Source organism: Cygnus olor, chromosome 10, assembly GCF_009769625.2.
Source record: "Cygnus olor isolate bCygOlo1 chromosome 10, bCygOlo1.pri.v2, whole genome shotgun sequence".
In the NCBI taxonomy this organism is placed as follows: Eukaryota; Metazoa; Chordata; class Aves; order Anseriformes; family Anatidae; genus Cygnus; species Cygnus olor.
The window spans coordinates 14261637-14288646 of NC_049178.1; the positions used below are offsets into that span (position 1 = coordinate 14261637).

The 27010-nt window shown below is 41.7% G+C and overlaps 1 protein-coding gene across 1 annotated transcript in view; it reads left to right on the plus strand.

Annotated features, from left to right (window-relative positions):
* The window catches only part of PTPRG (protein tyrosine phosphatase receptor type G), a 402944-nt gene that overhangs the window by 82211 nt on the left and 293723 nt on the right, over nucleotides 1-27010 (plus strand). The window contains exon 2 of the mRNA XM_040569169.1: nucleotides 6588-6692. Within this exon, the coding sequence (XP_040425103.1) occupies nucleotides 6588-6692 (105 nt within the window). The remainder of the gene's footprint in view (nucleotides 1-6587; nucleotides 6693-27010) is intronic.

The following is a 27010-nucleotide window of genomic DNA, read 5'->3' on the forward strand; positions in this document are numbered from 1 at the left end:
CTTCTTTTTCTGAGTCTTCTTAATGGGGCGTCATTAATGCAACTCGAAGCTGCCTGGCTGCCTTGCTAATGAGCTTTGCTGTAGAGCTGAGAGAGGAGGGTCTGGGGGAACTGGCCGTGACTGGGGAGCCTTTGGTTTGCTCTTCCCTGGGAGGGCGTCTGCCCTGCCACGAGCATCTGGCAGCACTTGGCATGTGGGGCCTTGCGTGTCCTTGTTCTGGTTTGGCTAAGTAGGAGACTTCCCTGTCACCCTTGAACTCCATCCCTTGTAATTTAAAGAAAAGGCTGCACTAAAAATCTGTTTTCTGTTACTTATCTACATCAGCTCTGATGCTTTGGGACTGCTATTTTGGGACTGCTATTATGTTGATACATTGGAGTAATGCAGAATACAGATCACTGGCTTTGAACTCAGTGGGTTACTGAGGGTTAATGCATCTAGCGAATTTTTGGGATAAGGGATTTTAATCCCACTCGTTAATTTAATCCCCCCAGTTTGACAGTGTGTTCCCTGGACTATCTTCCATCTTCAAACTGCAGTCTGCTGGTTGGTTCCTGTACAGGCCTGCCATTTGTGTTCTTGTTCTTAGGCTCTGCGCTGCTGCCACGTCATCTATCGGACACGTGAACAACAGAAGGAATGGTGTGAAGAGTCCCGTGTCACTTTTAAGAATAGACCTGTAGATTGTGCTCACACAGGAACCGAGAGGCTGTTTGGGTGACTGTCATCTGGGAAGGGGATATGCATCTCTTGGCAGATTCTGCATTCGGATGTCTGTTATTTCACTCAGTCATGAGAAACTCGTGATTGTAACTCCCTTATTTCATTAATGGGAAGCTGTTTGTGAAAATGTGTATGCATTCATGGGAGAATAGACCGTGTCTTTTATCTGATAGTCAGAAGAAAACTCCGCAGCAGAATCAAAGGAAGAAGTCTCATTCAGAATAGAATTTGTTGATGTTGTCTGACCACCATATGTTGTTTTAAATTTCATCCTTTTTTGGCAAGATACAAAATAATCTCCCCAAAATGTGGGAATCCAGGACTGAGAAGTCTGTTTGAAAGTAATGCACTATCAGAATGGATTAGCTGTGCCTGAAATATTTTCATATTTATTTGCTGTCAAAGGACAGTAAAATATTTGAGACAAATAGCCTAGTTTTGTTTAGGAAGTTGTCCATAAAAGAGCCTAGATAAATGGATTTAACCATTATTAATTTTAATTATAGAGAAAAAAATGATAGGAAATAAATTTATAATATTAAACTTTTTTCTTTTTTTTTTTCCTTTTTCCCTACTGGCCCATTTCACAACATTTGTTGTAAGAAATTGCTGGGAAGCCTAAATGATTGTCAGCAGGGCACGTGTTACAATGCATAGCACTGCAGTGTCTTCACCTTACCTGCTTCACTTTAGCACAGTCCAATTAAAAATACAATAAATATGCCTAGATGGAGATATTGCCTTTTTTTTTTTTTTCCCCTCCCTGTGAGATTTGCTTGAAGCTTCAGGCTTGCAGATGGCTAAGTGTCTTGGCTCAGTGATCTCTGAAACTCCCGATGATGCAAAAGCCCTTCAGGTAATGTTCCTGTGCCCCCACCCCTTTTAAAAGAAAGAGGCCTTGTTGCATCATCTTCCAAAAAAAAAAAAAGTAGTTTCCTTGTTTTGAAAAAGCTTGCTTTTTACAGGCATCAATTTGATAAAGAACTAATTGCCGGTGTTCCTTATGATTTAGTGCTTTTTGGTTAAATACTACCAAGATTTGATTTCTCCCTATTTGAGTTTTCATGGTGTAACACCGCTCCAGATTCCAGTAGCCAAGCCTCTGTCTCCAAAGGCTGCCTTGTTTTCCAGCAGTAGCACCAGGCTGAACTGCATCAGTCGAGAAGTGTGTCTGCATCAGGGACTGGGACTAAAACTGACTCAACTGCCACAGTGGCAAGTTACTGAGTGAGTATGAGCTGGGCTACGCGTGTGCCATTGTCTCTGTACCATTTTAATCGGAAACAAATTAGTGTGCGACCTTCCTCTTCGGAGAAGGCTTAAAAGAATCTGAGTTTGGCACACCATCTAGTTAATCTACCATCATAACTAATGATTTCACCATTCAGACGTAAAGTACCGACCTTAAAGGATTTTTTCTGACACAGCGGATGGCTTGATACCATTTAAACACTAATGCCCAGGGTATAATCTCTCTGAACAGTATGATAGTTTTATATTTAAGGTAGATTGGGGATAAAATTTTGCGTTTTCATGTGAACTGTGAATACCAGTAAGGTATTCAGGCTGGAATTACCTTATCATACCTTTGAGGGCACTTATCAAATAATTTTATTGGAAACTTAATATATTGCGGCAGAGTAAATGGAAAGCTGATCAGAATGCTAAGGAATATCCCAGCATCGCGTTGCATTTGCTGTCTGCAGATATGCGGCATGGGTTGATTAATTTAGCACATCATCTAAAATCATGTAGCGTTCAGTACCGATTAAAATTATATGAAATTGTGTGTAAGAGATTTCTCCATGTTAGCTTTGAAGGATCCTCTGTTCCCTGCAGAAGTGGTCGTGATAGGCACCAGCACAACTCCACCGACTGCAGGTGTTACGCTTCGCAGGCACCGGCACTGCACCAGCAGCCAGAGGAGTTGCTCAGGATTTAATTTCATGCTTGTGTATCTGAGTGTCAGATTGGTCGCCGTCTTTTTTTCAGTCGTGTATTTGCAAGTCTCTGAACGTATATTGTGGTATTCATTGCTCCTCTGCCATCAGCACAGACGTGATGTATCAAATCAAGCCTTGCAGGGCAAGGTCTTCTGCTCTCCTTTCTCTTCCTCTCTGTCTCCTGCTGTGCGCGCGTATTTCCCCCCCACCCCTCTATTTTGGCTGGTCCATTTTGAGCCTTCCTGGAGCATGTTCCTGCCCCTCCTATTGTCCCGATTTCCACTTCCCCCACTTTTCCAGGGTTCCCAGAAGAGCGGAGCCTCCCCATGTTTGCTCCGTGCCGGACCAGCCCGTCTAATTGCTGGCTTTTCTCCAGCATCCAGTTCTGTGGGAGTGGAGCAGGAAATCACTTGGCTGCTCTCTGTTCTCGAGCTGTTAACTGTCTCCCAGCTGAGAAAGACTTGTGGAAACCCGTTGTGATTGGTGTTAATAACTTAACTCTCGTAAATATTTTCTCCAAAACTTGTTCTCCTATTAGAAACACGAGAAGATGTCAGTTGAGTTTGTCGCTTATTCGCATGTATAGCTTCTGGAACCGTGGAATTGTAGCATTGCACAAAAAATGGATAAATGTGCTCTAATGGCTGGAGCTGAATGAAATCTTTTAGCTGTGTGCTTTTCCACTGAAAGAGGCAGGCTCAGCAACACCGAGATGCCTGTTAAATTTCCACTAGTGTCATCAAGTTGATTTGGTAGAAAGGTACATCCCTGGTCCTTCCCAAAATCTGAAAAAAAGTAAGCTGTCTGAAATGTAGCAAGGTTTTGATATATTTAAAGCTCTTTCTTTTTTGAAATAATTTGACTTTGATACTTTGGCTCTTCCAGACCTTGATCTGTGGAAGGTAGAAATGAAAGTCGAGTTTTGGGTTGGACAAAATGTATTTTCAGCTTTTCCGAAAGACAGGCAAACCTGAAAATGCACCGCATGCTCTGTCCTGTACCTCGCACCTCTCAGTACAGGAGACTCCACTGACCCCAGCTGACACTGCAGAACAAAAGCACCTTGAGATTGACTCTGTGGCTTCCCGATGACTTTACCAGTGTAAGATACCGCCAGCAATAGCTGCTTGTTCCCACAGTGGTTGCTCCTGGCGTGTGTGCAGCGCTGTGCAGAATGCCTGGCCCCGCCGCCAGCAGGCTGGGGAGCTGAGCCAGCCCGGCAAGAAGGTGTCATGTTTTTTGGTGGAGACAGACCATTACTTTCCCAGTTTGCAGCATAGCCAGAGATCTTAACCTGTCATCCTTTTCCCAGAGTTTTTGCAGTTATCCAGTAAACATACACCTTCTCAAAATTGCTAATGACTGCGGAATTACCGCACGTCTGTAAGGGGACTACTGTCATTAATGTTGGGCTGCCTAACAGTCACTTGGGATTTTATTTAGTACGTACCAATTTGTTTCTCTTTCAGTCCTACAGAAAATGTTCAGCAGCATAACTAGCAAGTTCCCTTCCACAGTTCTCTTGACAAATACTTGAGCTCCCCTCTCGGTTTGTAACATTCTTTTGGTGGAATTAAATTTGTGTATAACATGGCTCTTCACTATTTATAAGTATAGATAAATGTACAAATCTATTAAGTGTCCATACAAAAAACTTAAACTGTATATATTCACCAGAACGCCAGGTTTTTAATTGCACAAATAAGATGCTGACTAAAGCAAATGTTCAATTTCACATTGAAGTTAGGCATTCATAAAGGCCTGGATTTGCATAATTTAATTTTCTGCACAGAGGATACTGAAAATCAATAGTATGATTCATAGCCATACCATGGCTGCCATGTGGCTCTTCGGTTCAAGCTAGGATTACAAAGGGCTTTACAGTTTCAGATGTTCTGTACTGACTCAGATCCTTTTTCCCTTCAATAAATACAGATTATCTGGACATAGTTTCCTTCCGATGGCAGGGCACAAGGAAAGGCTCACTGAGCACATGCCCACCTGCAGGAGTACCTTACTCCTTGGAGGTACCAGGGTGAAATCTTCCTTCTGCCTGCAGGAATCGTAGCTTTTCTGGGGTGAAAAAATAAATAAAATAAATTGCTTCCTCTCTGTAGAACGAGCTCAGAAAAGAGGTGCTGCTCTCTTTCATTTTGTAGTAATGGGGGGCTTCAGGTATATTTCCCAGGACACTAGTGTTTGTTTGTTTGTTTTTGAGTAATTAGGCTGGTTTATCTGAAGGCCTTTCCAGTCACCCAGCTAGGTTAGATCTGTTTTCTCTTCCTTGCATTTTTGTGGTCTCTCATTTTTGCTCAGTGTTTTCGCCAAGGCATTTTGGGTTTCCTCATCCCCTACCCATTCTTTCCTGTTGATACAAATGTCTGTTGCCTCTGAACCAGGTAGACACATGAGGGTAAATCAGAAGAGAGACTAAGGTACATGTTGTAATATTGCTTACAAATCCTGATATGTTCTGGTGTTTCTAGTTCAGCCTGCAGTCAATTAGTATTTAGAAAGTTGCCAAGAAATCTGGAAAACTCATTCAAATCAGAGGCTCGTAATAAATCGCACAATTAGTACCTTTGCTCGCACAAGAGAAAAAATTGGCAGGGGCAAACCTGCAGTGCCTTTCCCAAGGTTGCATGACTTTTCCTACCACTTCAGGATTCAAAAAATCTGCAGAAATCCAATACCCATTTGCAGATAGAAGGCTGTCTACAGAGGTGTTCAGCCGTGCAGTGACTACATATGGGTAGAGGTACTTTGGGTGATTTTCTAACGCTTTAATTTGAATTATTCAGCTAGTTATTTATCAAATAAGCGATTTGAGATCAGTTGGACTTGAATTGCCATGGAGTCAGTTAGTGCATGCTTGTTTTCCACGTTCTTTGTATGCAGATCTAAGGGTTTTTATCTGTGTGCGTTTACTATAGCACAAAAGTTTTCAACTATGGTGCTCTGAGGAAGGTGGTTGAATTTATTATAGACTTGTTATTGGAATTTGTGAAGTCACACACCTCCAGTTTGATTCAGTCAGATGCATAGAAACACTAAACAAAATTTACATGTAAAAAGATGAACAAACAAACAAAAAACCCTACTTCCTCATGAAATCTGTGTGATCCTTTACAAGAAAAAAATGTTTGGGGGGTATTAAAAGAAAAAAGCTGGGTTGCAATGTGGGATGCGTTATTTTCTATTTTGGTTGATGAATTTAATTCCTCCTAGCTTGTGGTCCCTCTCTTTCATGTCATAAAGCATGGGTATTGCACACTGGATAGCTGTCTGACATGCAACCTTCCTCTGTCTTATGTCTGCTTTGCTTCAATTAATCACAGGAGGTGATGTTACTTGGGCCTTGCTCTTGTTGAGACTGTTACCCCCTGCACTGTGGGCTCAGGTCTGCAGGCTGTGTGTGGAGGAGATTCATTCTGTCCTGAATGAAGCTGTTCTACATGGGATTTTAAGACGTGGTTTAAAATAGATGTAGTTGTGGTAACAAGGATAACGTGAACTCTTGCATCTGTATGTATTCTTTTAAGGACCTTGATAATTTGTGTGTAGATTTACAGTTATTAGTTCGGTAGCTTGTTTCTCTAATGACCATCTTTAAGGTCTAGACAGAGGAAGATGAGTTGTCATAGCTTACATTTGTTTGGTTGTATATATCAGAAAATCCTTATGGAATTTACTGGAGTGTAGGCTGGCATGGCCAGATCAGAATAACGGTATCAGTGAGTCCTGGCTTCTCAGAATCATCTTTGGATGGTGGGTTTCCACGGATGAAGAACTTGCCTATTTTATTTTTTTTAAGCAATGCCAACTTTGTAGTCTCTGCTCAGCAAAGATTTAAGCTTTACAGTGTAAACTCCAGGGAGTAAATACCAGTTTCCTAACAATTCCTGCTTCTTCTCTTCGCAGCTCTGACTGAAGGTTATGTTGGCTCTCTGCATGAAAACAGACATGGTAGTTCTGTGCAGATACGGAGGCGAAAGGCTTCGGGGGATCCTTACTGGGCATACTCGGGTGAGTTGAATTCTTCAGAACAGTGAAACATGAAATATCTCCAAAATAAGAATGTTTCTTTGCTCTATGTTATTACTATGCTCAGAAATTGGAGTTTAAATTAGTTTTACAATGTATTTTCTGACTTCCTTGATGCTTCCTATACACAAATCCAGTCCTTTCTTGCATTCCTGCCACTTACCTGGAGGGTTCTCCTTATAACTCTGCACCTTCTCTCAATCCTGCGTTAGTCTCTTAACACACCCCTAAAATGGCATATTCCCACAAACTTTTCTTTGCTCTCCCTGTCCAGACAGCACATTTCCAAGTTTACCACTTGCTTACTCTGTTCAGTATTCTGTGAAGATTGTAAGAATCCATACATATGTCCAGAGGACAAAATGCTAGGAATTTTGATAATTACCATTTCGCGTGTGTGTGTTTTTGCAGTAGGGTATAGTGTCGACAATGACACCTGTCAGTTCAGTATCACACCAGGATGAGTGCTGCTGAGAAGGTAGGGTGTGGAGGGTGTTTCTTTATTTGTCACATTGCTCTTAGAAGTCTTAAGAAAAACCTGATGTGTGCACAATTTTGTAATGCCACAAATCAAAATATGCTTCAGAATGGCATAGTAGACATACAGTTTGCGGGTTGGTTCAGGTATAGAAAATTACAAATCTGTATTTGAAGTTGTCAAAAAAAAAAAAGGAAATCATGTTAATAGCTATGTTGGCTCTCTGTGGAAAATTGCTGAATATCTAAAAAGTATTTATGAGGGTTTCAATTATCATAATGAACTTGTGCATGCTTTTTTGGGGGGAATATCTGAGGTGCATTTCAAACATTTGGTGCTTGTCTGAGAGGAATGATGTTCAGGCCTACCTAGTTTTAGCTGAAAGAAAAATACTGTTTCCTTAGAAGTCTGAATACTGATACTGGATAAACAAGCAAACGTTAATTTTTGACTGCCAACTCCTCTCTTTTATGCAGACCATGAATTTCATTGGAAGTGAATAATTTTAGGTAAGGTTAGAGGTTTTTTCCATTAATACACAAAATACCAGATGTCGCAAATTTTCTTTATTAGATCTCAAAATTACAAGCTGACTCATTTGCAAGCAAAGTATTGTATTTTTATGAGTAAAATACATCTATGCATTTTAGAAATGTAGGACAAATGACTGCTTTTTGTTGAACTTTGAGGTTATCATCAGATGGACAAATCCTGTCATGAGATTTATTTCCATGCTTCAGCTTAAAATAACTCATTTAGATTTTAAGCCCCCAAACTCATAAACAGTGGAAATAAATAGGGGAAAGATTTTTATGCTGGAATGAATGGCCTATTCTTATCTGTTGTCTTGTATAAAATATTGCAAGTTAAGTGCCACTTGGCAGGTTTATTTTGTTTCTGTTACTGAAAAATGTATTTAGAATATTCATTGCTGGTAGTTAAAATGTTTGAAAAGGACAAAACTACTGGAATTAGTCAGTTGTCATATATGTCAAAACTCTTCGTTGGAATTAGTATGCTTTTTTTTAACTAGTCCTTTGCCTTAAAAAAAAAAAAAAAAACACACCACAAAACCCAGGAAAAAAAAAAAACAACCCCTCCTCCCCCAAAATCTCATTTTTTTTTCTTAATTCTATTTCTGAGCTCATGTAGTTCTTCCTTTATGAGTAATATTGGTTGTTCACCCCTCCAAAAGAGCTTTTACCACCCACTAATCCTTTTAGGTTTATGTCAAAATAAAATGTATAGTCCTGATGTGTAATTATACCATATCTGTTGGGTTTTGCATCCTTTTGTCTATTGATAAATCTCCTGCTTCTCTGAGAAAAATAGCCAATCTTTTTTTTGGAGAACAGATAGTGACTTCTCAGTCGTCAATCACATGCCATTCTACCTGATTAGCACTACCTAATTAGAACCTTTTTGTCTCTATTGCTGATAAAAGGAGTAAATTAGGAGACGGAAAAGGTGGAAATGATATATTTACCAGTACTTGTCAAGAAACCAGGAGAGGGTATAACATTTTCTCAGGATGCTTTGTCAGGCTACTGTTTGATCAAAGAAACTTGAAATGCCATTCCAGGGGAGAAGTGGTTTGGCACCGACTATTCCAGCTGCAGAACGTGGGTCTTTGCCAAAGCTTTCGTGACATGAGATACAGGTGTGAGCAAACAGTGTAGGTACGGCATGTCCTGACTGTACGGACTCTGTGCATACTGCATCACAGCAAGCCCGCTCTGGTGTTCTCCTGAACCGTATTGTGGCCTCTGACTGCAAGGAGGAGCAGCTCTGGTGCTTCAGCTTGTGCTGAAGACACAGTTATTTCTGAAGGAATTTTCCAGGGTTGATGTGGTGTACTGCAGGAGTCTCAGTGTTGCCAGCATCTCCCTCAGAAAAGGAGGAAGCGAAGGCGAGCAATTAGGTGGGGAAAGGAGATTCTGCTCTGTTTGGAGTGGATGTTTCCACAGGCTGCTGCTTTGTCACGTCTTCCTGTGTGGGAGTTCTCTTCCGTCCCCTCGCTTGGTTCCTTCCAGCTCCATGTGGGACATTCAGCCAATTCAGTCTCTAATCAGAGGCTTTTTGCCCACATTTGTTCATTGAGGTGGGCAGGGGTAATGAAGATGCCTAGCTTTCTGTGTTAGGTTGAAGATAGGGATAAATGGTCGTGGCTGAGCCCAGATGTCAGACAGATGTTTCTTTCTACACAGGCGCAGTGAGGAGGGTGCTCATGTTATCTGATTATTTCTCCTTGCCTCCCCATTCCCTGGAGTATTTCCTAGGAACCTTGAGCAGGGCTTGGCCAAGCAAGTTATATACTAATGAGTGTCCTGTGGGAAGGGTTTTGGACATAGCGAGGAAGTTTACATCAAACTTCACTGAGCCTACAGAGTGAGAAACCTGTTCTTCAATAAGCAATTAGTCTGTGTCAGTGGTTTCCAAGCTCTTTTATAGGTGTTATCTGGTAGGCTGCTTTCCTTCCATGTCCTCAAATGTGCAGGCCAGCTCTCCTCCACTTAGTTGTACAGCAGCTGCTGGCCCAGCCCCAGCAATTACAGGCAGGGAAAAAAGCTGTGCTGGACTGTATGATGCTGAATTTGAAGTCTCCTCTAAGGGAATTTGCCAACTAGAGTAAATAAGCCCGGGACAGCTTCTGCCAGCCATCAATGGACAAGCGTGGGCAGAGCTCAGTGCTGACCAGTAGGCCCGCATCTCCGCTGGGCCTACATTAGGCTGAACTGTGGCTTTATATTGATTTCAATTGAGCTTTACTGATTTATAGCCACTGAGGCCTCTTTACATTTATGGCTGTGCTTCCCTGTTTGCAGAGCTTTTGTATTTTCAGGCTTAAATGTTCTGTAATAAATCTTGAGGTAGGATGGGAGAGGTCTGAAAGCAACCAGCTGGTTGTGGTTTTCCTGCCTGGGGGCGGAAAAAGGGCACAGCCATATAGCAGAGAGCCCTCAGGTCTTTATCTTCCACAGGATATATCTGTCCTATACAGTGCTTATCAAGTGGCTCCTCTGTAGCCTGTAGAAAACACTACTGCTTCTCCATGCCCCTTTTGTGCAGGAGGAGTGGCCTAGGAGCTGCTTTGAAACTCTGGAGATCAGGAATTTTCCTGGTTTCACGAGGTATGTGTGGCATTACCACGTGTTGCTTGTAACATTGCTCCTCTCAGGCGTGAGAGTTGGGAGAGGATAAACCTTCAACCGCTAATGAGGAGTCAAATGAGCCTCGGGTCAAACATTTGTATAAGGCACCCATGAACCCAAATGTCCCCACAGAGAGGACCCTGTGAACCTCTGTGCCCTGTGCACATACTGCACGTGTACTGTACACAGAGCTCTCCCTTCACTGTCCAATTGTAAAGGATGGGATTTTAAACCTTATAAAATAAGCCTGTTGTCTACAGACACAATTCTGACTGTAACATTCGCTCCAGTTGAGAAATAAAACTCGCAAAAATAAAGAGCAGATAATTAAATGAAGGCCTGTTTTAAATGGGTTTTGTCAAAAAGACAGAAGGAAACACAATTGGCTTTTCAGAAGAAACTTCATTAAGTCTGTGCTAGTAGCTCTTTAAACCAAATTCAGGAGTGAGCAAACACTGACAACAGAAGACAGTAACTTGTCCTTAAATAGGAGCTGCAAGAGTGAACAGAGACTGAGATCTCCTAGATGTTCTTTTTAGGAGTTTGCAGGAAACTCTAACTACATTTCTAGGCGGGTTTCTCTGTACGCTTGTATTTGTGTATATATTGGCAAAGCATTTATTCCATGAGCGTGTCTTATGGCTTGCCAGAGACTTCCTAAATTGCAACTGGCCACGTTACTTGCAGCGTAATGGGAATGTGAAATGGGCGCAGTGCAGCCAAAGCAAGAAGTAGGTGTGGATCCTGAACGTGCTTCAGGGCAGGCCTGCTGGATTTCTTTTCACCATAATCTTTTCTGTTAGGCTAACCACTGAATGAAGGACAAGTCTGGAATGATTTTTAGCACATTGTTTAATTGCCACAGAATTCAACACAATTCTAATATCTGTAATAGCAACAGATAGCAGTGCAGGTACCTTGTCATCAGTGTGGAGACATTTTTGTAAATATAAACTATTTATTAAAAAAATTGAAGAGAAATCCTATGGAAACAAGCTGTTGAAACATCTACCAGATTCAGGGCTTTCTGACTGGCCCTCCCTTGTACACTGTGTGCTATTTCACAGTGTAATATTCCAGGCATTTGAAGATGACTCTCAGCTGTCAAGTGTTGTATCTGTCAGGGCTGAAAACGCTTTGCCAGTGGCCTGACTAGATCCTGTTTTGCCATGCAGTAGCCCAAAAATGGCTAGCGAGAGGGTCAGGACATTGGGATGAGATTCTCTTATGAGATACTGTCTCAGATGCTTTTATCTTAAGTGGTAGTGGATCTGAAAGGCCTACCTGTTGCCACTCTAGAAATACCAACTCTCATATACATTTTTCTGAAAAACTTTTATGCAAAATTAATGTAACAGTTGTTGCAATGAGATTATACAAAACCAGGAGTAGCTGTGGGGAAATAGCACTCTTTTCTCTATTATTCAAATCAGGAGACTCCTTGTGGAGTCTTTAGATGTAAGTGAAGATGTAATGTCAAACCATGCCCAGTATTAATGCGTGTGATCAAAGGCTGTGAAATGGGGGGGCCGCGCTGTCCTTCAGCAGGGGATGCTGTAGACAGGCGATGGTGCTTTTGTCACTGGAGTTTCCTGGATGAGTTGTGGTGTAGGTGCTGGCAGGGCTGGTGTACCCTGCTCTCTTGGTGGCTGTTCTGCTGCTCAGCCCTAGTGCTGCAAGCTGACTCATTCAAGGAATACTCCGTTTGAAGTAATCAAAAACATTTGGACTTCTCAGAGAACAAAAAAGCAGACTCTGGCCAATGATGTGTACATGCTCTTTTTACTTGTTTATGTAACTGTGGCTTTGTAAAGAGAACCCTGCGTAGAAAATGCATACTGTTGTTTTTTTCTTTTTAATCTTACGGTATTTTCAAGGCATCTTTTTCCTCTTTGTACCTTTGATAGCTCTCATTTTCTGTGTGAAATTATTAGCACTATTTGTAATGCTTCTGTCTTTCATGCTTATTATTACTGATGTGTTTTTTTTTTCTGTCTAAAATGTTGAATCCCTTCTCCCTGCCACTACCATGAACATAAGTAGAATTTAATAGAGGAAAAATAGGATTCACAAGGGTAGAGATGACCTTGCAAGTGGGGAAAAAAATGTCCATTAAGAATAGGATTTTTGGTCACCCTGTCATGCTAGTGTCCACTGTCAGTGTGTGAATGCTTTGTCCTACAACACTTAAGTAGTTATTGCCATCCTTTAAGATGCTGTTATTTAAAATATAACCAGTGGTGAATATAAGAGCTAAGTGGTGTTCTCAAAAGCAATTGCTGGCATTAAAACAGGAAAGATCAGTAAAGGTTATTTCCTGAAATAATAGCAAATGGTGTTAACTGTGATGAAATGTAACTTGGTGATGTCTTCTGTAAAAGTGTGAATTTTTCTCTCTTTGCTTAGATTGTTCTCATTAAATAAGCTGCCAATGTGAATTGGACAGGAAATAATCAGCGCATAGTAAGGAAAGCATCAAGACTTATTGAACTGAGAGATAACTAATGGACTATTTGCTGTGGTCAGTATTTCACTCTTTCTGTCCCTCAGAATAATAAATCTTGATATTGACCAAAACTCTGGCATGCTGCGTACATGGTTATCGTCCCGCTCTGAGTGTATTCACCTCCTTTAAATGCAGAATAGTTGAAATGAGTAGGTTCTGGCTCTCCCTTTTTTGCTCTTTAAAGCTGACTATCTAAAGGGGGAGAAATCTGAGAGATCCAGAAAAAATATTCCCTTTAATATCTGCTCTGATCAGTAAACTGAGCTTTGAATATTTTATCTGCGTTCATCAGAGATGAATGGTAGTCTTCACTGAACTCTGCTGAAACCAGCTGTGTTGCATTCATTTCCGTGTGCAGTCTTATTAGAGTAACAGTTGTTCCAGAAATCAGTGCTACACTCTTTCATAAAAGAAACATGGAAAACCATAGTTTGAGAATTTACTGTTACTGCCTAAGCATGAGACCAGATTTCTAATGCGCACAGCTAAAGCAAGTGGCACACTGCTGTGTGGTTTATCAAATAAACAGGAAATACCATCTGTACATTTTGATTGTTTGCATTCTGATGGTACTTGGTCATAGGTCTTCACGTCCGTGAGCTAAGCACTGCGCAGTGTGCACTAGACATATGTTGTCTGAGGTATCTGTATCAAAACATGCATTCGCCAGGAGGGTGTCAAAGAGAATGCTTTTGATTCTTCCTTAGCTATTCAGAGTTTTGAAGTAACAAGTATGAAATAGTATCGTGGTTTTTTTTTTGGTCATAGGAATGAAGAAATAAATTTCCAAGTTCCTATTCCTGAGAATAGGATACGTCTTCCTAACCATAACTTAGTGTAAATAAGGAATTCACAATCACATGGCTGTGTTGAGTATTTAACACTAGCAGTGCTCAAAGAAGTGCCTGCCTCGCCAGAAGCAGTCCAAGTAGTCTGTGGTATCATTTCTGCTAATCCATATTGCTGGGGAACACAGCTCTGATTGAGAGTCTTGTCATTTACTGTGTTTGTCTATTGGCAAGTTTCTATGTAATCTGCTAAGAAAACCTCAGATAGTAATTTAGTTTCTACTTAGACACAGACACGACTGCTTTATTGAATACCAGTAATACTGTTTTCTGTCTCTTCTTGCCACCTTTTCTTGTATGCAACGCTTAAATTTCATTCCAAGTACTGTCATAGTCAATCCTGGTATCCAGTCTATAATGAAATGGTTGGCTGAATTTTTAAATGTTGGACACGGTTATGGTAAAATTGCCTTTTTTCTTTTTTGGCAAGGTTCTTTATGTAAGTTGATTGTTTTTCATGACTTAAATGCATTAAAGCAAATCCCTGATTTCTAAGTGCTCTGATTTTTTTCTTTACTGTTTTTGAGGAGATAGGCCATTGGCAGCTGAACAGCTTTGAGAAGCTTAAATACGAGGTGCAAATAACCAGATGTTCCTTCAACTTCAGTTCTTTCATGAAGTTTTTCCCTACCACAGCACAAAAGTATTAAATAATTGCAACAGATGCGAGATGATATCTTCAGAGTTTCAGATGCAGTTGTTCCAACGGAACGTCAAAGTATATCAAAGTATCTTTACGTTGTGCTGCTGCAGTCACAGCTCTTGCTATCTACGATGAAATGAAGATACACAAAGAGCTGTTTTTGCTGGGGAGGGGGAACCCCTCACTTCCTTAAGCACGTACTGTTCTTTTTGTTGCATTTTCTTTGAACATGAACACTGGGACATTTGTAGAAAACCTTTGGAATGACAACAACTGTTGCAATGTTTTACAAAACTGAAAATGTGCTGAAGTGCAGCAAAAAGTTGTGTCTATTTAACTGCTGTCTAGGCTTTGAAATAGGAAAGAGTATGAAATATTTCAAGCTCTTCTTTAGACAAAAACAATTGAAAGGCATATATTTTAAACCTAGAAAAGAAAGATGGAGTATTTGGGTAGCAGCTGTGATACAAGCTCAGCAAATGGGCTGGAGAATACACAGAAGGTTGGAGTCTGCTGTTGCCTTGACGTTCTTGAATGACTACAATAATACATTGAAATTCCAGTCCTGGTTTAATATGTAACTGAACACATATAGAAGAATAACAGTGGGAGAAAAAAGTATGCAAACAGCAAGGATACTGCAGTGAGAAACAAACCAAATGGAGGAGCTCTGAATAGCCTTGTAGTGTGGATTTAAAAAAAAAAAAAAAAAAAAAGGAAGAAAAAAAGCTTGGCACAAACATTTTTGCAATAATCCAAGTATGAAATAATCAAGGCATGAATCAGAATTTTTGTTGCAGGATGTAAGTGGAGCCTTTGTATGAAAGAGCTGAGCAAGGCCAGTAGTGCTGTTGATGCAATAGTTGTAGAATTATTTCTATTATTTTTTAAGATGGCTGCTTTGTGTCATTCCAGTCACTGTCCAGAAGATAATCTTCCTTTCGGTATCACTGCCTCAGGAATTACCCCATCTCTTCTCTACCCTTCCCCAGAGAGTATATCTGTCTTGCAGGATGCAACATCGAAGACTTGCAGTTTTTGTCATGGTCTTTGAAAAAGCAGCTCCTGCCTACAAAAGGAGTACATCTGCTGCTGGATTCCCCCACAAAGAGAAGAGTGAACAAAGGCAGTGCTGCAGCAGGCTGCTGGCAGGGAATTCCCATCCAGCTCCTCATCAGCTGCTGGTGGTGTAGTGTCTGCCAGAGGTGGCAGAGGTGTGCTGCGTGTCTTCTAGGTTAAATGTCACATCTCCGTTAGAGAAAGGTAGGGTTGGAGAGTCCCATCTGTATAGGTTCTTTGGTGTCCTTTAGTGCTGCAGTGTGAGTGCTTAGCAGTTGGTAGTTTTAATTCTTGTAACATCTCTGAGGTTGATGTGTTTACGTGGTGGGAACTGAAGGACAGGGCAGTTGAACTCCTCTGATATACCTGATGCACCCCATGCAGTGTCAGAAATTCACCCAAGTCCCAGTGCTGTGCTGTTTCTTAGGCCAGGCATCCAGCCTTATCAGGTGCTAATTGAAGAGATCTTGGTTGCTGTGGAGACCCCCTCATCCTGTGGGAGACCTGTCAACAGTTCGGCTGTTGTGAAGCTCCAAGCTAACAGGAGGCCTTCCCTGAGGTCATCCTACCACCAGCATCATCCCATCATCCTATCCCCAGCAAACTGGGCTGTGCTGGCCACTGTGCTGACGCTCACGGTCCTCTTGGTGCTCTCAGGTTTTTCCGGTGGCATCAGGACAGTGTTGGGCTCAAGCAAGAAGTTATTATTTTCCTATTCAGTGCACTGAACGTTTGGGTCTAAGTTCCAAAAGTTTTTATTAAAGACTGCGTGCGCCCAGGGAGTTGGATGGGCACACTTTTAACCATCGAATTAAATAAATATGAAATCCTGCAATGGAGTGCAGAGCTGTGCATATAAATTACATCTTTAAGCAGCACTTGAATGAGTTTCTGGAAATGTTTTTAACTCTCTCCATTGAACTCACAAGGGTCATCTGTGTAGCCTTCCAAACCAAGGAAAGTCTATTGGCACTGGAATGATTTATTGAAGGGGTGTGTTACTTTGTGGTGTAAAAAGTAATGTCAAGTCTTGCTGAGCACCTGAGTACCCAGCTTCTGTTTCTGGAGAGCTGGGAAGGCCAAGTGGGTTTAATCCAATCGAACCCTGAATGAATGTGTCCTGAGTAGCCCTTCCCACCCCCTCCCGTCTCTTACCACCGCACAGTTGTGAGGTGAGTTAGACTGTGGGCCGATAATGTTTGCAGGACAGCTGGTAACATGGCTCATTTCATTCATGAGGAATTAGGAGCCCCACGTCCCTGTTGCAGAGATGAAGGTTGCAACTTGAGCTGCCGCAGTAAGGAGTGGTGGGCATTGCTGGCTTGTGTAGGCCTTTGGTTGAATCCTCAGTAGGGTGAGAGACTTTTGAGACATGTAGTTGCTTTAAAATCCTTAAGTGGGCTGAGTTGAACAGCAAGCAGCTCTTCCACCAGCAGTCTTCACTGCCTTGAGTATTAGGCTGTCTTTTCTCTGTCACAAAGCTGCCTGTCATCTCCCGAGCAGTACTGCAGTTTCATTTAAGGCAGTCTGCCCTACCCACGACTGAAGTAAACCTTTCCTCCCCTGCATTTCTCTCTGAATGCTGTCTTAATGTGTGTTTGCTCCACACTGCTATAGGATTGCAGCCTTGCAGGTACACACAGGCACATCTGTGCTAGTAGAGCTCCTGTCAGGTAGGGTCACGTTGTGATCGTAGAGACCAGGGGAACACAGAGGGGCTGGGTGCTGGGCCTTCGATCACCCATGTGTGCCTGAGCAGAGGGCTGAAGCTGGCTGGTGGTCCACAAAGCTGGCTGGTGCTGCTTTTACCCTGCTATAACTAGAGCATTCAGAGCGATGTCTAAGTTGTCCAGCTGCCAGAAAGCTCAGGAGGAGCTGTTTCACCTGAGGTTCATTATTTCTGACTCACTTTGGAGACTTTCTCAACTGTCTTGGTGTATAAATTTCCTCAGAATCTAACAAAGGAAATGTCCCGCAATTGAATGCCTGAAGGTGATCAGTATTGACATGTGGACTGCAGTTTCTGTTGCTTTTCCTATGTGGATTAGTGAAACAAATGTCTCCTGTCTCCTTCCCAACTGACCTGTAATAAAGTTACAGCTAGAGACGAGGTGACAGAGGTCCCTTAAGTGCTGCTGATCACGTGCATTTGCACCGTGCTGTACCAGGACCTCACAGGACTCCTTGGCTGTATTTCACATCACCGGGGCCTCGAGCACTGCTCAGTCCCAGGTGTCGAGCTCCTGCACAGCAACGCAGCAAGTGGACGCGCTCAGAATGAGGAATTCAGTGGTAGGTGCTTTGCTTTGCATCTGTGTGAATGTGTTTCTCAAGTACAGAAATAAGATCTACCCCGAGGTAACGGCAGCAGCGAAGTCGTGGAGAGTTTAGGTCACTTCACATTCAGTCTCACACGCTGCCTTTACCCCAGAGGTGTGGTGGTGTGTCTCAGGCTGCTGCTGGAGCCTTCTGCCCCTTTGGGGTATGAAAAGCCATTTTGCATGCCAGATGCTAATCTGCTGCTAACCAAAGGGGACATGAACTTTTCAGATAGATTCCAACTTGCAAGCTTCTGTGGCACTTCAGATCATGTTTTTAATTTGTATTTCTGTTGTTGGAGACTTGTAATTGAGACACTTATCTGCATGACCAATTTGGTGAAAATTCGCCCTCAGGTTCAAAAATGGTGCAGAAGGGAAGGGGGTAGACCACAGGTGCACAGTGAAGGCTCAAATATATAAGCCTGTTTCCTTAGGAAACTAGGCTAATCCATGTGGGCCCCTATTTAAAATTGCAGGCTCCTGTGAGTAGCTTTTCAGAGGTTGTGCCAGTTGGGTGTTGTGTTTCCATGAGGAAGTCCCTGCAATTTCAACAGATGGGTTCTTAAGACCTGGGGAAGGTCTGGGTAGTTCAAGCGATCAGAACACTGGTGACAATCCTGTCCCGCTGTGCTAAATGAAGTACAGCTGCTCAGAGGAAACAGTTCAAGCCCCTGCAAACTTTCCATTTGAGTCTGTGGTCCTGATCAGGTGTGCCAGGGAAGGTCACCTGCACAGGAACCCTTGGAAGAGTGTGTGCTAGACAACCATCTGCTTGTCATTAACAGACCTTAAATTAGGGAAGGTGCATGGTTCGGGGTTCATTTCATGGCTTCTGTATGAACTGGAGTGCAAAGTACAGTAAACATTTCCAGCTTTTTTCCCAAAGTACTGTTGGAAAGTATGATAAAAAGTAACTGCTGGGAAAGTAGTTTTGCTGAGTTATGCTAATTTTGAAAATGCATAATACTCCATAGGCTTTTAAGAAGTGATACTGGGCATATTTAACATTCTTTCATGTTAATTTCCTGGCATATGGACATCTCAACTTATTAAAATAAATAAGTACTTTCAAATTTAATGAAATGATGGAGGAAATGGCCTTTTTTCACATTCACGTCCGCTTCGCTGGATAATTTAATGTTTTAAAATGTAAGTTCATATTAAAGTTTAAAATTCAAGTATTGGTTTTTGAAATTCTGTAATAAAAAGGTTTTGCTGTAGGAGAGATGTATGAATTAGTGCGCATGATAACACGATTTAAAAAGTGTAGCTGGTGATTTCCTCTGGACAAAATGCTAGCTGTAAATCCTCCCACTACAACTCTCAGAGCTGGGACGGTGCTGCGATACCCTGGAGTAGCTGGTTTTTTTCAGGAGCATCGCCGCACAGCCCGGGTCGGACTCACTCCCGAGTGCAGTGCTACCTGTGGAGGAGTTCTTCCTCCATTGTTCACCCTTTTTTCATCCAGTGTTGCATCTCACTGTCTCTTAGAGCTTAGACTATAAGCTCCTTGGGGCAGAGAAGGTCATTTGTTTATGTTGGCTGGCAAAAGGATCTTTATATCTTCCTTTATACTAGATTTGTATATTTGCTTCCAAGGTCTTTGTATCTAGTTGGAAAGATTTCTTTATAGCCTTAGGTGTTGCTGAGTTGTTAATAAGTATGGGAAATGCACTTTGGTGCTCTCTTCTGTATTGAGGGAGAGGAAGAATTCCCTGGAGGATAAGTAGTGCTTAATTTAATTGGCTGGAAATAAATATTTGAATCCTACATATTTAATGGAAACCATTGTGTTTGAATGTAGGGATGTGCAGCTGATAGAAGCGTGCTCTGTCTTGCATTTCTTGAGAGGCTGCTTACCTGCTGTGTTGGAGCCAAGGATGGCTTTATTTCATTTGAAGGCAGACTGGAAACTGAAGAACTTATTTTCAGGGAGAAAAATGGCAAGGGACCCAAATGAAAAACCTACTCGGCTGAGGCAGAGGTGACAAAGTTCACTGTGATTATATTGATTTTAAATTACTGTGTAGAGCTGGGACTAGCCTATGTCTGGTCCTGCTCATGATGAGAGAAAGAAAGGAAGAAGGCGTGAATATTCCTCTCACCTCCTTTTCCAAATATTTTGTTACCAGAATGATAACCGAGAGCAGTCTCTCTGTCCTGATGATCGCACCATGCAAAGGCAAGGGCATTCTGTCATCCTCAGCGGAGCCGAAAGGGGCGAAGAGGCACCGTGAGACTGAAATCTGTTTTTTCTTTGGCAGCCCAGCCCTGCACACTGCCTGCCTGAGCTGGGGAAGCGTGCGGTGCCCTGTGCAGCGCGTAGCAGATGCCTCCGGTCTGTGTGCGCCCCCAGCTCTACGAGAGATGACATTAATGGGAAACAGAGCGTGTCCGAGTTAGATGCATTTTTCGTAAAAAGTACCGTGATATCCTATACCACAAATTATAACTAAGCTAGAATTAATAGCAATTAACAGCACTGATATTCATTTACCAGAAGTTTTGCAGAAAAGTCATTACTGCTTAACTTCATGCAGTTTGCATTCATTTCGCTCTCAATGAGAAAATTATTCAGTCAATAAGAGTTAATGTTTTATTTTAGACCAGTCTTGACTATTTTAGAATCTAGTGTGCCTTTTGGGAACAAGAACTAAGAGCAAATAAAGCTAATTGTGATAGAAATTTGATACATTATCGTAACAAAACTATTAGTTGCTGTATGACTAAAAGAGTGCAGAAAAATGTCTTGTACCTGCACTAAATCCAGGGAAGTTGTGACGGGAGATGTTCTGACTCCTTGTTTTGGTGTGATGAAGAGAATGCCTGAGGCACCCGGGTAGGGAAGATGATTATTTCTGTGTCTTCTCCATGTTTTTTTTCAGCCATCTGACATAGCGTGCATGCCTGGGTCTATGCCAAGCAGCGATGCAGCCTCCAAGTGAGACTTTATTACTACAGTCCTAGCTGATTAATTTTGTACCAAATTGTATGGGCCTGATTAGCCTGGAACACAGTAATGCTGTTTTAAAGATCTCTAGTGCATCCATTACTTCTGTTTCCCGTGTGCTTCTTCACAGGGAAAACATTTATTTATTACCATCGCATCTTCAGGTATGGTCTGGACCATAGGAATCACACTGAGTTCACTTTGGCTCATGTATATGTTACCTTCAACTTTGACTTCCTGGAGGGAGTCTCTAAGATATACTTACCTTGTAGCACTTCTGTGACCTAAGAGATTTTTTCCCCCCATCACGTTAAGGGTGGGAAAAGGAAAGCAGTTCCCTGTCCCGAGCCATCCAGAAGACCGAGACAGCAGAGACTGGAACTGAAATCAGCCTTGTAGATGTGCTTCATCCCTTTGAAGGCACAGGCTACTTCTGTAAGTGGTCGCACGCCCGTCTCATCCAGCCAGCTTGGCAGGTGCTTGGTGTGTTTTCCCATCAGGGAGGCCCCAGCAAGCTGGAGCAGGAGCTGTTGGGTTTAGTGAGCCTGCAGGGCAGACGGGACTGTCCCTGCCTGTTAGCGCTGGCTCTGCGCAAGTGGGAAGAGCTGGGTGGCTCTGCAGCAGGGCAGGGCTGCTCTTGCCTTCACAGCTCTTCAGCATCTTTAATAAGATGTTGCAATAGCTTTGGGGTGTTCTTGTCGTTTTTTGTTTTTAATTTTAAGTTCCAAAATACATTGTAACTCCCCCGTAGAAGTGCAGGTTAGAATAATCTGTGTTTTGCAGATTGCAGAATTTTAATACCTTTATCTAAAAAGCATTTCTCAGGCTCTGCTTGCATCTTAGAAATCCCTCTGTTCATTAAATCACTCCTGAGGTTTTGCATAGTTCAAGTCTTAAATAAATGAAAATAAAATAAAATAAAGCAATCTTCCTACTGTCCCTGGAAAAGCCTTGTGCCCATATCAGCATCCTCCGACTTTTCCGGGGAAAGCAAATACACCCCCTCATGCCAGTGCCCATATACGGACAGAGTCTCGGTATTTCTGCAGGATCATGACTTTTGTGACCTCTTGCAGTGAAGTGTTTGCATGAATAAATAACGCAGCATGCTGTTGGCTGGCCTTCTCCATACTGAGAACAGCGATGGTGTGAAGCAGACACCACTCAGACAATTGCACGTTTGAAATGAAGCACGTTTGTTGAGTTGGGAGGAAATAGAAATGGGCAGAGGAATCTTCTCTGCATGCAACGTGCAGTCAAGTGTCACCTGCATAGCCCCATCAGAAGGCCCCCGTCCTAATCAGAGGTTTCATATCTGGTGGAGAGACAGGTCAGACTTCTGGAGGCCTCCCGGGGCTTACTGATGTCTTCCGAGATGAGGGCGCTTAGCAGAATCAGCTGAGGTGACCTCTGTTACCCAGCACATGGCAGTTGTGGTTTCTGCTGCTTTTCAGCTTAGGTCAGACTTCAGCTAGAGGTGATAGGCTTGGGTCTCATTATCTCTTCTTTTCAGTCCTCGATTTCCTTGCCTCCACACATCTTTCTTCCTTGAATATCCATAACAAGGCAGAGCTCTCCAGCCAGCTCCCCTGTTCAGTCTCTCTTGCAAACACTTTTTTGAATAATTGTGCCCTTTCTCCCCAAGACTCGCTTTCACAAAAGGATGTATTGCTGACTTTTTAGACACTAGATCCCATTATCTTGATGCAAAGACATTGTCTTCCTAAATGAAGGGCAAATTATTTTTAATCAATGACACTCTAAATGCCATTCGTGCATGGTTTTTAAACCAAAGTACTGGAAATGCCTGACGGTGTCCTGCCAGCCAGTGCCTCTGAGAGGTGTTTTTCAAGCGAACTATGCTCCTGGAGACTGTCAGGGAAAGCTTACTTCTTAAACAAAATCAGTTCCAAAAAATAAGGTTTTGGCTCCCTAGAAACCTATATTTTTTGCAGACACCTGTCCTGACTGCTTCCTGTTGTGATTTAAACCTGTGCCGTCTGCCAACTTATGCTGATAGAGATTGTTTTACAGTAGGCTGGGCTGTGGGGCTGTGTCAAGATGCGCTCTAAAAGAATTTCACTCCTTCCACTGCGTGCATGTGGGCAAAAACCCAAAACCCTGAGCTGAAACCCCGCATGGTTCATGTGAAACTGTTGGAGTGCAGGCTTAAACAGCACACAGATTGAACTGTCAGAAACCCGGTCCGTCTTTGCTTACAAAAAGGACAGATAAAGGAAGAAGCATCTCCCGCAGGCAACTTCTATAAGTGGAGTTTTATTACACACGGACCTCCAGGACAATCAGACAAGGATTTTGATTTATGAGATAACGTTTACCTTTAAAATACTGAAGGGAGGATCCAGGAAAAGGTTACTTCTAGATTAATTAGTGTTGATAGAATTGACACGGGTGTAATGTAACGTTGCCACCGTGGATGGAAGTCACTGAGCAGCCAGCCAGTGAAAGCATGTTTGTTTAGGTTTGAGCTCACCTTATCTCGTTTCTTGTTGTACAGGTGATTCATGAACAAAACTGTGTGAATGTGAAATGAGGTTTTGTATTTAATGCACTGATAAAGAATTTTTATATAGGAAATGCATTATAAACAAATTTTAAATAAAGTTCCTTTTTTGATAATCAGTTTCTCTTCTAATATTCTGTTATCCTTGTTTTTTTAACTGAATATGGGTATTAAAGTAAAGCCAATTGATTGAAAAGAGGAATATGTTTTCCACAGCACAAAAGTAGATTGAGAGTTTTGTCTTTAATGGCTTGAGGAGATGCTTTCAAGACCTTACAGTATAAATAAATTTTGCAGACTTAGAGCTTTTTTGCTTACTTAATCCAAAATAGTAGTATCTCCTACAGAAATTGATAATACAGAGAAAGCGTAGGACTTCATTTGCAGGAAGATGAATTTGGATGAATAAATGCTACTGGAAGGGAGAAATCTTAATAGAAATCTCCAATTAGTTGAATGCCTGGTTATCTGTGACAAGACATAATATTTACTAGACACTGGAAGCTGCATGAGTACTTACAAAGAGAAAGGTAAAATAAGATTAAGGTCTGTGTACTGTGTTGTAAAATGTGGGCAATCTTTGCAAGGCTTTTTGGCTTAGATAAGTTTTTGAGAAAATATTGGGAGAAAGGTATTAGTGGAACATAATACTATGAAAATGACAGTGTTTGTGTACCTTGTTGAAATCATTGTCCAGCAGACCATTTTATTACATTTGACTCTAATTTGATAAGCAAAGCTGGCAGAATTGGGATTGTACGTTTTTGTTAATAAAGGCTGCTCTGTGAAAATAAGAAGGAAAAAAAAAACCTGTCCTTCAGCAATAAAACAAATAGAAACAAACTGAAAGCTACATTGTAAATTGTATGAAGTGACAACTAACTCCTTTCATCAGATACTTTAAATTTAAAACAAACAACAACAACAAAAAAACCTATGGGAAGTAATTTTATGAAAATTACAAATTCTATTCTTAGCCCTAGAGATGGTTTGAGCCTTGTATGATTAGTCATAGGTGTGAGGATCAGGCAATGTGACATTAGCTCATTTGTAATTGCAGAGGGAATTTTATAATGTAAAATATCTATACATGGTGAAAAGCGTAAGAGAAAAAGTAGCTTTTGAAATTGGATGCTACATGGAAAATATGCTAATATAGATGTTCTTTACCTATGGTTGACAGTTTTCCAGGCGATCTGCAAAAGCTGCTTTCATGACAGCAGTGAAATGTCTGTCAGTCCTCGTGCAGTGACATTTCCTCCTGTTCATTTTGTAATACAAGCTTAATTTGGGGTTTCAATACTTTTTTTGGAGCCAATTAACTTCAGAAAGAAGCGCACACCAGTGTGTAGCAGGTACCCCAGCTTTTGCATCTCAGATTTTATTTTTTAATAGTGTCTGGAGATCTGTGATAACTTAAGTTCAACATCAGTTCATTGATAATATTTTAATCTGCAGAAAACAGAGGAGATCCAGACTGCTGAGGTACCGGTAGCATGCCTGGGAACTGAAGCAGCAAAGAGGCTTTTAAGACTGGTAAATGCTGTAGGGCTAGGGGTATGAGATAATGGGCAACTGCAACGAAATCTGGGGTGGAAGTAAACCAGAACTGCATCTTCTTTTTACTGAATTTGGTTTCTTTCATCACCAAATCATTAACGGCCCTGCTCCACGTAGCAGTTGGGAAGGAAGAGTCCTGGGAGATGATCCTTCAAAGGCCTCCAGTGCATGCTGCCCGTACCACTGCATCTGCTTTACAAACCCAGAGAGGGGGGAAAGGGCTGAGATTTCTTGCTCTTCATCTGGAAGCGTCAGAGAAGAAAACAAGAGGCCGTTGACATGGTGGCCAGTGACTAATCATCACCTGGTGCTTCCACAAGTGCTGAACTGGATTAGCATTCCCACTGCTCCCCTTGCTACTTCTGCCCTCAATCTCAATTTTTTTCAAACCCTGTTTGAGATGAAAATGCAATAGTCTGGCATGAATGAACACTGATATAGATCTGTCTAAGCTCCTTTCTCACTTCAAACTCAGTGATAGTTAAGACAGGATTATAAAGAAGCAAGGAAATGCAGCTCAGAAGTCTTGAAATCAAAGCAGTTGGGTAAAACTAAGGTAGTCTCAAACCTTTGTGCCAATTAACACCGGGCTGTGACAGCAGAGTTTCTTTACCTCATAAAAATTCTAACTTGTGCTTATTCGGGTGGGTGGATTTAAGTAGGGGGAACCTATAAGACTTCCTTTTGATTAGCTTTCCCCAGGCGTTACGTCAGATCAAGCAATGCTTGACAGTTGGATTTTTATCACTTCAAAGAAGAAAATATTTAACATGATATAGAGATTAGATGCCCAGGCTGATGCTGTTAACTGTGCAGAGGACACTTTTTTTTTTTTTCCAGCCTGACATGTTGCTCAGGGGAGGTGTGTTTCTTGCTACACAATAAAAGCTTTTGAATTCGGAAAAATTTCTGCCAACTTTGGTTCAAATCCTGTTTACATGGAACAAATTCATAAGCTCAGATTTTGCAGCCATTTAAGCAATCATGAAATTTAATTTGCACCAATTCTTGTATAAAAACTATTCATTTGAATTGTATTACATATGTGTCCTTAATAGTATCAGGGCACTGGCATCCAAATGTGCATGAAATAAATAAGAATACTATTGCAGTCCTCTTCTAGCTTGTTTAAAAATTAGTGATATATCCAAGTACTGTCATGACTGATACAGTAAGTGTTTTTTTTTTTTTATAGGGGACCTTTCCCATTTTAAAGTTCAATTAAACATTGCATGGCATAATTAGTTTTTATTTTATTGTACTCCTTCCAGGGAGAGAAAAAAAAATAAAATTGGCTGCTCTTAAAAAATGCAGTTGCTTTGAAAAAAAATAAAAATAAAAAAAATAATATTTTTCAATGCTGTAATCCTCTGAAACTACTGATGCTACACTACACCGAGTTCAGTCCATGCACAACTGCAATTTGGTCAGCCAGATTCTCAGTGAAATGAAGCAACTGTTCAACAACAGTTAGGAACAGCATAAAATCAGATCAGGCTGTGGAACGAGGAATGTTAAATTTCTTTAAAAGTTTTAGGTGAACAGAATGTCATTATTGAAATTGAAATTGTCAGGATCTTGAGATTAATATCCCTGTACTTACAAAAATTGCTGTAACGTCAATGACCACAAATAGTCACGACCTCAGTTCTATTTGGAGAGCTTTTAAAGGTCTCCTACTGACCTTAAAGAGCCAATTTCCAATATTGTAGATAAGCCCGTTATTGCAAAGATAGAAATGCAGGAAGATCCATACTGGAGCAACGATTAGGTGCCTTAGTTCAAGGTTACATCGCTGGCCGTGGTCAGTAGTTAGTGCTTGTGAATTTTTTATTAAATGAAAGTAACGCTACCTGAATACAGGCTTCAGATCTCCTCCGTAGGCTGCTACTTTGTTCAGCGCTCAGGCTGCCAGCGGAGTCAGAGCTTGCAGGGAGAAGGAGCTGTTGCCATGGGAATTTTGAAAGATGTCGTTGTTTCACCCTTTGCTAGCAATTGTGGAGAAACGTGACTCACTGGAGCGAGTTCCTCCCGGGGTGCCGCTCTGCTCGGTCCTTCCGAGATGCCAAGCAGATGCGGAGACGGGAGCAGGTGGACAAGAAGGGGGAGGCTTGCTTCTCCCCTGCCCAGGTTGCTGGCAGGGTCTCCAAGTAACCGGACTGGTAGGCAAATCCGTGACTGCTGGAGTTGCTAGGCCATCGAAGTCTTTTTGCCTGGTTATGCTTCTCCAGCAGTCTCCGGGAGAGGAGACTTTCAAAG